At 42.4% G+C, this 12,304-nt stretch overlaps 1 protein-coding gene across 6 annotated transcripts in view; it reads right to left on the bottom strand.

Annotated features, from left to right (window-relative positions):
• CLEC16A (C-type lectin domain containing 16A) overlaps positions 1-12,304 on the bottom strand; it is a 429,136-nt gene that overhangs the window by 375,647 nt on the left and 41,185 nt on the right. For all 6 annotated transcript variants that reach the window (XM_075317924.1, XM_075317919.1, XM_075317920.1 and 3 more), the window contains exon 7: positions 2,588-2,762. In XM_075317924.1, coding sequence (XP_075174039.1) covers positions 2,588-2,762 — 175 coding nt within the window. The remainder of the gene's footprint in view (positions 1-2,587; positions 2,763-12,304) is intronic.

Genomic DNA, 12,304 nt, shown 5'->3' with positions numbered 1-12,304 from the left:
ATATGCCAGTACATTCACAATTGATTCCACGTATATGAGTTGGGTTGTAAAACAATTCTGCATCCAATGTTCCCTTGTACAAGCTACCTACTCATCCTAACTTTGCATAAATCTTTGCATATTATTATTTTAGGAAATTAAAGTCATCAGGAAATGCTCACTTTAGTGATTTGATATGCAAACTGTTTCCAGAGAACTTAGAAGAAGATCCCCCAGGGTATTACAATTACAATGGAGGGTAAGTGTACGTTCAAGCGCTTTTTAAGCACTTTTTGCAGCTCAAGGAATGCAAGGGAAAGAAAAAAAAAAGCAAGCGTGAATGAGACTTCTGAAATCTCATTCACTTTGCTAGTACTTTAAAATGCCACAAAAAAAGCTGCAAAAATGCTATGTGTGGACATACCCCAAGTGCTTCTAGGTTGTGTCACGCAACACACACAGATAGGCCGGGCCCACACGGGGATATACTGCGATCCTCGCATGACACTCTGCTGACGCTCGCATCACAGCAGGAGCCGAGTGTCATGCGAGTGTCATTGCGACTGAGGTCCGATTGGACCTCAGCTGTGGGGGGCGGGGGTGGCAGGCACTGAGGAGGGGTGGGCCGGCTCTAAGGAGGGGCGGGAGGGATTTATCTCCCTCTCTCCTCTGTTGCCGGCTATTGCCATTCTCGCCCTACACTCACATTACACCGGTTTACCACGAGTGCAGTGCGATTTTTCTGTCGCCCCATAGACTTGAATGGGTGCGAGAGAAACAAGGATCACATTGCACCTGCAGCATGCTGCGACTGTTTTTTCGGTTCGATTAGGGCTGAGAAAATAATTGCTCATGGGTGATGACACATAGGTTAACATTGGTCCGAGTGGTATGCGATGTTTTATCACATTCCACTCGCTCCGATTTTCATGCCGTGTGTCTTAGGCCTTATGCAGATGGATGTGGCATGGCAGCAATCTAATGTGTCTGGGGTCCTCCTGACTGCCTGTACAGCACACACATGGGGAAATGGGGATCAGGCATGAACATGGGGAAATGGGGATCAGGCATGTTGGTTTTCCACATGCTTGATCCTATGTTAGGATCAAAGATGAGCAGCTTTCAGTATTGTCAGGCTGGGTCTTGTCGCTCTCCCCTGTTGTATACACTTGCATACTCAACTGAACTTCCACCTGTACATGAAAAAGAGTGAGGTAGATGACCATCTTGTTTTTCATGATTGTTTTCCGGTTGCAAATGGTTTAAAACAAAAAACTGTGCTTTGCTCACCATCCCTGGGTCCAGTGCAGAGTCTCCGCCGCTGATATTAGTGTTTGTTGTTCTCTACAGCACTGATGTGGTTGACAGCGCCGCAGCCAAAAGCTTCCTCAGCGTGGCTCGTGCCGTCATTATGGGAAGAACCACAGAGCGGAGATATTGACTGTAGCTCTGTCGATGTGACGTTAGCACTTGAGACAATAACAGACCCCGGGAGCAGAAGGCAAGATTTAGCACTGGAGTCAGGAAAGTTGAAAAAAGCAGAGTTGGTTGAACTGCAGCCAGGGGCTTACCGAAACCAGAACACCCCTTTAAGGAAATTGCCCAACTGAAACACATGCAACGTATTCAGTTAGGTTGCCCTATAAACAGTGTGTTATTTCTGTATCGAAAAGGATTGAATATTAGCTACAATTTGACACAAATATATGAGAAGTTTATTTCCACCGAAAAGGAGACTGGACTTAAAAGGGAACCTGTCGTCACTTTTTCGGCCTATAAGCTGCGGCCACCACCACCGGGCTCTTATATACAGTATTCTAAAATGCTGTAAGTAAGAGCCCAGGCCGGCAGTATAAAAAAAAAAAAAAAAGCACACACACTTTATAATACTTACCTAACAGTCGCGCGGTTGGCCAGAGGAGCGTCTCCGGTGCTGCCTCTTTCGGCCATCTTCGTCCTCCTTCTCTAGCATGTCCGACGTCATCCACACTCCCCGGCATTCAGGTCCTGTGTGGGACCAGCGAGTGTGTATGACATAGACGCGTAATGCACACAGAAGTCAGAAGGAGGACGAAGATGGCCGAAAGAGGCGGCGCCGGCACCGGACAACGGAGACGCCCATCTGGCCAACTGAGCGACCATTAGGTAAGTATTATAAAGTGTTTTTTATGTTATACAGCACAGCCTGGGCTCTTATATACAGCATGTATGAATGCTGTATATAAGAGCCCGGTGGTGGTGGCTGCAGCTTATACGCCAAAAAAGTGGTGACAGGTTCCCTTTAAATCCATGTCCGACAGTATATCAGAAGATGATCTGTCCCGGGAGTGGCAACGAAATAATGGGGCGGAGCAGACGAGTACTAGTCCATACAATGCTTAATCCGACCTCTGAGATTGCTTATAACAGCTGATCAGTGAAGGTGCCAGGTGTCAGACTCCACTGATCTGATATTGATGACCTATACTAAGGATACATCAATAATATCATGGCGATTGAAAACCCGTTTAATAAGACATAGCCACTCTTGTATGGAGATGTCAAGATAGCACAAACTAAATTTATAGATCATCATTACTAGTAGCGATAATGTCTTTGTTGATCATACCTGGTCTTGGGTCACCAGTGAATACACATAGAGTGGGAGAAGTAGTCTGTTCAGCAGATGGTCCGTTAGGACATCATTAAGAAACTCGCAATTAATAATCAGAATATCATTGAGATAATTCAAGTGATCCAGATGCTGTGATACCAAATTACTGAGACTCCCCCGATTCTTGTGTCTGCAAAATAGATGAACATGAAATGAACATACTAATACGGGATACTGGTACGATGTACAGAACATGCATTTCTAGTATCTAGTTACTTCCAATGTATCATTGAAGATAATACAATGTCACCCGCAGTAATGATACGTGAAGTCAGAACAAATCATTTTACATGAAGAAACTGCAAAGCAAGAACATAATAAAAAAATGAAATCATAAAGAACACGCAGCAGGACACTAAGAGCAGCGTATAAGTAAGTATACATGAAGGTGATGGATAAAGCAGGTCAGGCACTAGGATGAGTTCCTTCAAACCATTACCATCTATTGTACAGATACTGTATACTCATACTTTGTATTCATCTCCAGTTTTAGGCATATTAAATGTAGTTACATAGGTTGAAATAAGACCTAGGTCCACCCAGTTCAACCTTCCTCCACCAGTTCTACATTTTGTCCCTAAATCATTTATAACCGACAATGTTGTGTGTACTGAGGAAATCATCCAGCCCTTTTTTAAAAACTGTTCTAGTGTTAGCCATTACTACCTCTTGTGGTAGGGCATTCCACAGTCTTAGGCTATGTGCACGCGCTGCGTTTTTTTGACGCTGCGTTTTTGACTTCTAAAAAACGCACAAAAACGCACCCGCGGCAAAAAAACGCGGCAAGAAACGCCTGCGTTTTTGGCTGCGTTTTGCTGCGTTTTTGATCTCTGCGTTTTTCTGCATTTTTCCAATGCATTGCATGGGGGGAAAACACAGAAAAACGCAGGAAAGAATTGACATGTCCATTTTTTTTTTTTTTTTTTTAAGCTAAAAAAAGCAGCTTAAAAAAAAAAAAAAGTTGTGTGCGGACAGCAAAAATGAAAACTCAGACTTTGCTGGGGAAGCAAAGTCATGCAGTTTTGAGGCCAAAAACGCACCTGAAAAACACGCAAAAACGCCGCGAAAAACGCACTGTGTGAACTTACCCTTACTGCTCTGATTGTAAAGAACCCTTTCCTATTTAGGCCGGTTTCACACAGCCGGCTTTTCGCTGATTTGCCGGTTCCGGCGTATGCCAGTACAGTGTATACAGTACAGTGGCAGTGCTGTAACTTCCAGGTCACATGCTCCGGTTACATGACAGCATGTGACCGGAGCTTGTCGCTCTGCCACTGTACTGTGTACACTGTACTGGCATACGCCGGAACCAGCAAACCAGCGAAAAGCCGGCTGTGTGAAACCGGCCTTAGGTGTCGGAATCGCTTTTCTTCCACTAACAGTGAGTGCCCCCTGGTCCTTAGTATTGTCTTTGGAATAAATAAGTCATGTGCCAGTCCTTTATATTGACCACACATGTATTTATACGTATAAATGAGATCTCCTCTGAGACGTCTTTTTCCTAATCTAAACAAATCCAACTTATTTAACCTCTCATCATATGGAAGGCCTCCATTCCTTGCAATAATCTAGTTGCTGCCTTGGAACTGACTCTAAAATCTCAATATCCTTTTTAAAATGTGGCACCCAAAACTGGATCCCATATTTCAGATGTGGCCTTACAAGTGATTTATAGAGGGGTAACAATACGTTGGGATCATGGGATCTAATCTCTCTTTTTATACACCCTAAAATCTGGTTTGCTTTTGCAGCTGCTGCTTGACATTGAGCGCTGCTGCTCTGCTTGCTTGTAGTTCTGTAGTCCTAAGTTTACTTCCATTTCATGTATATGCAGCAATATGATTACTCCATCCTAGTTGAATTAATTTACATTTATCAATGTTAAATCTCATTTGCCAAGTGTCTGTCCATGCCGACATCTTAAGGTCTGTTTGTAATATCCTACATAGTTTGGTGTTCTCAGCAGCTAAGACTGACACTTTACTATCTATCCCATCCAAAAGGTCATTAATACAGAAATTAAAAAGAATCGGTGCCTGCACAGATCCCTGCGGTCCCCACTGCTGACTATGGCCCAATTAGAGAATGTACCATTTATTACTACTCTTTGTTTCCTATCTTTTAGCCAATTCCATACCCATCTGCTTATTTAAGTGGATCTTCGAGACTAGAAAAAAGAAAGAAAATGTCACTACAAAAATAGATTCCTAAATACCTTTAAGCTGAAATAAGAAGAGGCTGCTCACACTGCTGTCCATGTCTATCTTATGGATTACTTGAGATATCAGTGGTGCTGAAGTAAGAGGCTGCTCATACTGCTGTCCACCATGTCTACCTAATAGTGAAGCTATCAGGAGTGCTGAGGGAAGAACAGGCTGCTCCAACTGCTGTCCATCTTGTCTATCTGATATAATAATGGCCATACCAGGGGTGCTGAGGTAAAAAGAGGCTGTTCATACTGCTGTCAATCATGTCTTTCTGATCTAATTACTGAAGATACCAGGGGTGCTGACGCTCATACTGCAGCTAACCTGGTCTTGTTTTATTATATCCAAAAGGAACCTGTCATGTGCAATATGCACCCAGAACCACAAGTAGTACTGGGTGCATATTTCTAATCCCTGTATAACCGTCCCTGTATACGCTAGCATAGATAGAGAGATCTTTAGAAAAAGTATTTCTAAAGATCATCTATGATATGCTAATGAGCGCTGGAGACTAGTCGCAAGGGGGTTCGTTCCTGCGCTCATTCTGCCCTATTAGCATAGTAGCACACCCACAGAGGCATGCCAGCATGCTATTCAATGCAGCATCACCAGCGGTGACGTGCATGCCTGCGTCCGCTCTCACCGCTGATACGAAGTTCTGGCACTTTCGGTGATGCACACCAGACCTCTCTGAAGCCAGGATGCGTACCAGCTTCATACTACATATAAGCGGAAGTTCCCGGCATTCAGATCAGTGGTGACAGTGCACACAGGTACACGAGTCACGGCTGGTGATGCTGCATTGAATAGCCCATGCTAAGAGGGTGGAATGAGCGCAGGAACTAGCACCCTTGCGACTAGTCCCATCACTCATTAGCATATCATAAAGGATCTTTAGAAATACTTTTTCTTAAGATCTTTTTATCTATGCTAGTGTATACAGGGACGTTATACAGGGATTAGCAATATACACCCAGAACTGCTCGTGATTCTGGGTGCATATTACACCTGACAGGTTCCCTTTAAATACTTGAACGACAAACACCATAATAAAATGTAAGGTATAAATTACATATATTATCATCCCATTCATCCTTAACAGAGCCAGTAAACTAAACCGCCTAGTAAAAAGTAAAAAAAAGAATGGTTTAAAAAAAAAAAAAAAAAGGGACGAGAAAAAAACACAACTTTTTAGACCTCCTTGATCCAAGTATTTTGGAGGGATGCCATATTACACCCCCTTCATTTTCCTCACCATTGACCAAAAGATGTACTTTTTCCTTTCACTTTAATCCTTGCTAACATTACTACCCATGAGATTTGCTGTATCCAATCCCTTTTTCGGTGAGTTTTTTTGACATCCAATGCACCTTTCCCTTTCTAGAACAGGTTTTTGTCAGTGGAATAAGACACTGACCATCTTGATGTATTATAGTGATTACCTCTTAAGACAAAACGAATGCGATTTGCTAAATAATTAAATTATTTAGAAAATGTATTTAAAATTACATTTTCTTTCTTTTTCTATTCTTGAAGAAGAATTTCACTTCAAAACAAAGTTACCGTTTTTCATCCTCGGCTGATTCTGCATTGCCAATTCTTGACTCTTTCTTTACAAGCTAAAAACTGTGATATCATATAATCCACAGAAGCAAGAAAGTTACAGTAGGATGTGATATTTTATAGATATGTTATATCATACTTTTAAGTGAATGCACCATCCTTAGAGTTTACACTAATCCATAGGTGGACATATCCTTGGTGCAATGGGGCCTCTAATAGGTAAAAGGGGCCATTTTTGATTTCAAAGCAGGTCGTGTCACAGACACAAAGAGGTGCCCTGATATTGTTCTTGCAAAAATCAGAAATCCGAGCACTCCCAATTGCATGAAAATTGCTTTTCATTTTACAGTGCAGTGAATCCAGTTATGGGTGAAAACGTTTCGGTTCTCACTCAGACCTTCATCAGTTCAACGTGGTGCCGCCTGTAAGACTGCCTGAATTGGTGGCGTGAAGAGAGTTTCCACGGCTGAGAGAGCGGCTTTATATTGTTCTTGCACTGGAGCCCTCTGCCATCTGCATCCGCCACTGCATAGATCAGCGATATTCTGTAGGCCCCGCTATGACTCACTGAGGAACCACACTGCCTCCACTGAGTTGTCTTCCCATAGTGCATTCAGGTGCCATCTCTTCCCCACGTAAGTGACATACACACTCAGCCGTCCACATGATGTAAATGAAAATGGAATTCATCAGATAGGCCACCTCTTCTATTGCTCCAGGCTGAGGTTCTGACCCAGTCAATTAGCCATAACAATTTCTTCATTGTCAAAGCCATTCCGATCCTTAAGGTGGCCCATCTTTCATCACTCCTCGGCACTTTGATTGACAGCCTCCTCTGCACACACATCCTGCACACATACACTGCAGAGAGATGTTAGTAGAAACACCCATCAGATACCGTGTTTTTCCAAAAATAAGACACTGTCATACTTTTTTTGCCCTGAAAAAAAGCGCTAGGGCTTATTTTATAGGGGTAAGTTTACTTTCCCCAAAGAGCAGACCCCCCTTCCCAGGAGAATCATACTTACCAGATCCCGGACGTCTGCGAGGCTCCCAGGTCCTCCGGCGATCAGTGGGTGCTCCCAGCAGGTATGCTGCACGCCACCCTCACATACATCAGAGTGTGTGTGTGTACACAATCTCAGGATTCTCTGATGGCCAGAAGCAAATCGGTATCGCTGGATGTGGCTATTGCGGGTGTGCGATCTGATGTGTGCAGGTGTGCGATCTGATGTGTGCAGGTGTGCAATTTGATGTGTGCAATTTGAGGTGTGCAATTTGATGTGTGCGGGTGTGCGATTTGATGTGTGTGATTTGATGTGTGCGGGTGTGTGATTTGATGTGTGCGGGTGTGCGATTTGATGTGTGCGGGTGTGCGATCTGATGTGTGCAGGTGTGAGATCTGATGTGTGAGATCTGATGTGTGAGATCTGATGTGTGTGATCTTATGTGAGCGATCTACTGTGTGTGGGTGTGTGTTCCGCTTCAGGTCCTCCTGTTAGCCATCTGATGAGTATGATTGCGGGGTCTTCTGTCTTCTCTCTTTTGGGGGTGTCTGGCTTTCTATAATGTAATGCCCTGCAGTATTCTTTAACTTTTTTAGTTGTATGGACACTTCAATATTGAACCGCGACTACGCCTTATTTTTGGGATAGGGGCTTATATTTAAGCCTCGCTTTAAAGAGGCTGAAAAGTCCTGATAAGGCTTATTTTTGGAAAACATGGTAGGTAAAGGCTCTCCATGCAGTCTCACATGTATGAGCATGCATCTTATAAAGTGGAGCTATGTGTGCTCATTGTTACGCAGTCTCCACTATATGGGATTACTGTTGTGGCATGACGCCTCTGATCTCCCAGGAATCTGCTCCAATTAGGTTATAAAGCCAAATGACACTCCAGACGCAGCCTCGCATCCTCTGCTGCCATCCTTACCCATTCAAGAATGTGGTCTATTAATTTAGCCAAATTACAATCACTTTAATGGATTGTTGCAGAATATGGATTACGCTACCACTCCAATCACTCAAGCACAACAAGCAAGGCTTCAATTAGTACATGAGGAGGCTGCTGTGGGGGCCAATGACCCGGAGGAAGCTGTGAATAATTCATGCAATCCAATTAAGAGGCAGTCATCTGATCATTCAGAATGTAGGGGATTAAAGGCATCAGGATTAAGCACTTGTTTATAAAGGAAAAAAATCAACACGGTGGCAAGAATGATCTAAATCTTGGCTGCAGCCCCGATGGCTCTAAGAGTCCTCACAGGGGTTCTCATTGATAAATCTTCATTTCTGCAACTCGGCAATTTTGAGATTGTTAATGATCAATCCAGCGATGCATAAACAACACTCCTCGCAATAAAAGTGGTGGAGGGGGAAGAATATGCCAAGCCAGCGTTTTCTTAGGCTACAAAGTGTAAGCCGCACACTCTTTACTGTTACTTATTCCTACTTGATGGAGCATGCTGCAAGGAAACCACTAAATCCAACTACAATGAATTATCAGAGGGCTTGGCAGAAGATTGCCAAAAAACACTGACTGGGGTAATGCTAGGTACCAGTGAGCAGAAATATTAAGACTAACCTACAAAATGTCATAAGTAGCCAATTTTGGAAGTATATGAAGTGATCCAGTTCCTATTGTATAAACAGATCCTACCACTGAATACTCACAGGAAAATCTGTTTCCATTAAAAAGGAACCTGTGACCAGGTTTTCACTACCTCATCTGAGAGCAGCATAATGTAGGAAAAGAGAACCAGATTGCAACAATGTATCACTTAGTTTACTGGGTGCAGCAGGAGTGACACAATCACAGTTCTTCGATGTGCAATGAAGTAGAGCTCAGAAAACTAACCCCGCCCACAGCAGGCTCTCTGTACATTGTATATTGATAGTGAGCTGCTTATCAGAAGAGGGGGAGTGGTCGGTCGACTTGGAACAAGGCAGCTGGTCCCAGCAAAGATAAATTTTGGTGATTAAACCTTCATTGTAAGCAAACAACAGCACACAGCTTAAAGGGAATCTGTCACCAGGTTTTTGCTCCGCCATCTGAGAGCAGCATAATGTAGAGACAGAGACCGTGATTCCAGTGATGTGTCACTTACTGAGCTGTTTGCTGTCAGTCATTTTGATAAAATCAATGTTTCCTCTGCTGCAGATCTAACAGTTATACAAAGCTCATGAATATGATGGACTAACTGCAGCACGCCAAGTAGTCCTCTAATGCTAAAATCACTGGTTAATCGATAGTATATTATCAAAACTACACTAAGCAGCTCAGTAAGTGACACATTGCTGGAATCAGGGTCTCGGCCCCTACTCTATGCTGTGCTCAGATTAGGTGGCAAAAACATGGTGACAGAGTTCCTTTAAAGACATAAATTTAATTACAAAATCTTCAGTTTTACTCAAATTTGCTGATGCAAAAAATGAATGAACTTCACATCAAAAACTACTACATCTGGCATTTTGAATGACTTCCATGATTTTTAAAGACATCACCGAGTCTTTTAGGCAATGAATGATCATGTTTGTGACATATTACAACATTATCTTTTTCCATTTTTCAAGAGCAACCTCTCTTACAGCCTGGATACTGGATGGGGAGTGATGACAACTGGTCTCTTCAGAATGTGGTGATAGATTCCCTTTAATAAAGGACACTGCTGAAACCGGTGTTTCAGATTCCATAGCAAAAACCTGCTGACAGGTTCCCTTTATATACAGTATATCATTTTGGAGGGGAGACACTGGCTCGCTTTACTGAGACTAGCTGAAGGCAGAGACTTTCTGGCATTGCACCATCGTTAAAACATGCAGATTAGCTCCCTTCAGGTAGGAAAGAATATTCTCTAGCACCACCTATAGGGAAAAAATCCTGTAGGTCCATGAATATTCTGTAATGTAGCACTCTCACAACAATGTTTAGCTAGTAGTCGATCTGTAATAGTCATGGTGTGTACAGTACATATGGTCATACCGTGGGGGGGGGGATAAGTATTGAACACGTCCCCAACTTCCTAACTAAATATATTTCTTAAAAGGTGCTATTGACTTTAATTTCTCACCACGTTGGTAAAAACGAATCCATTGGACACAGACAAAAAAAATAAAATAAAAAAAACCATAGAGGTCCACAAATTAGGTTATTGGTAATAATAAAAAATGACAAAGGGAAAAAGTATTGAACATGAAAAGAAAGAGGTGTGAGAAGCCATGGAAAGTCATGACACCAGCTGATATCTATCAGTAATTGGAATCCTACTACTTCGTGAAAAATATCAGCTGGTTAGACTGATGGCTAATAAAAAGGTGTCTCATTACCAAGGTTACACACAAGAAACATCTCATGATGGGTAAAACCAGTGAGCTGTCTCAAGACCTTCACAACCGTATGTTTGCAAAACATCCTGATGACATTGGATAAAGAAGCATTTCTAAACTACTGAAGACTCCAGTGATACTATTCGGCCTACAATCCAGAAGTGGAAAGAACATCATGTCACCAATAAACCAGCCACAACCAGGTGCTACCCACAAGACTTCAGACAGAGGAGTGAAAAAAATGATCAGAAAATATGTTTAAGAGCCAAGGATCACCTGTGGAAAACTACAGAAAGACCTGGAATAAGCTGGTACAATTGCGTCAAAGAAAACAATAAGTAATGCACTCATCCTCCATGGCCTGTATGCACACTCACAACACAAGAATCCATTGCTGAAGAAAAAGCATGTTCAAGCGCGTTTAAAGCTTGCTTAAGAACATTTAGGCAAGCCTGTGCAATAGTGGGATAATATAGTCTGGTCACATGAGACCAAAATGTAATTCTTTGGAGGCCAAAATGCACTGCATGTCACTCCAAAAACACCATACCAACAGTGAAGTTTTGAGGTGGGAACAACATGGTGTGGGGCTCTTTTTCAGCATACAGCACTCGCAAACTTCATATTATTGAAGGAAGGATAAGTGGACAAATGTATCAACACATTCTTGATAATAATCTGCTGCCATCTACCAGGATGATGAACATGAAACAAAAGTGGACATTTCAACAAGAGAATAATCCCAAACACAGCCAAAGAAACTCAATTGGTTTAAGAAAAAGAAAATGAAGCTGCTAGAATAGCCCAGCCAACAAGCTAACCTGAATCCAATGGAAAATGTATGGAAGTAACTAAAATTTAGAATTCATAGAAAGAGTCCACCAAACCTTCAGGATTCAAAGAGCGTTGGAAGAATGGGCCAAAATCCCACCTGAGCAATGCATGTGACTAGTTTCTCCATATGTAAGTATATGAACATATGCATTGTATACACTATAACTGGAACTAAGATATACAAATTTTGGTGACATCACTGGACATTGGCAGGGATTAAGAACACATCATGAGCAAATGTGGTGCCAATATTCAAAAAAGGGACAAAAACTGAGCCGGGAAATTATAGGCCGGTAAGTTTAACCTCTACGGTTGGTAAAATACTTGAGGGTTTCTTGAGAGATGCTATACTGGAGTATCTCAAGAAAAATAACCTTATGACAGAGTATCAACATGGGTTTATGAGGGATCGATCCTGTCAAACTAATTTGATCAGCTTCTATGAAGAGGTAAGTTCAAGTCTGGACCAGGGAAATGCAGTGGATGTTGTGTATATGGACTTTTCAAAAGCTTTTGATACGGTGCCACACAAAAGGTTGGTACATAAAATGAGAATAATGGGGATAGGGGAAAATATGTGTAACTGGGTTAAAAACTGGCTCAGTGATAGGAAACAAAGGGTAGTTATTAATGGTACGTACTCGGACTGGGTCTCAGTTCATAGTGGGGTACCACAGGGGTCAGTATTGGGCCCGCTTCTTTTCAACATATTTATAAATGACCTTGTTGGGGGCATGCGGAGT

Source organism: Anomaloglossus baeobatrachus, chromosome 7 (assembly GCF_048569485.1).
Source record: "Anomaloglossus baeobatrachus isolate aAnoBae1 chromosome 7, aAnoBae1.hap1, whole genome shotgun sequence".
In the NCBI taxonomy this organism is placed as follows: domain Eukaryota; kingdom Metazoa; phylum Chordata; class Amphibia; order Anura; family Aromobatidae; genus Anomaloglossus; species Anomaloglossus baeobatrachus.
Note: the sequence above shows the minus strand (reverse complement) of the source record. Positions and strands in the feature narration are given on the sequence as shown.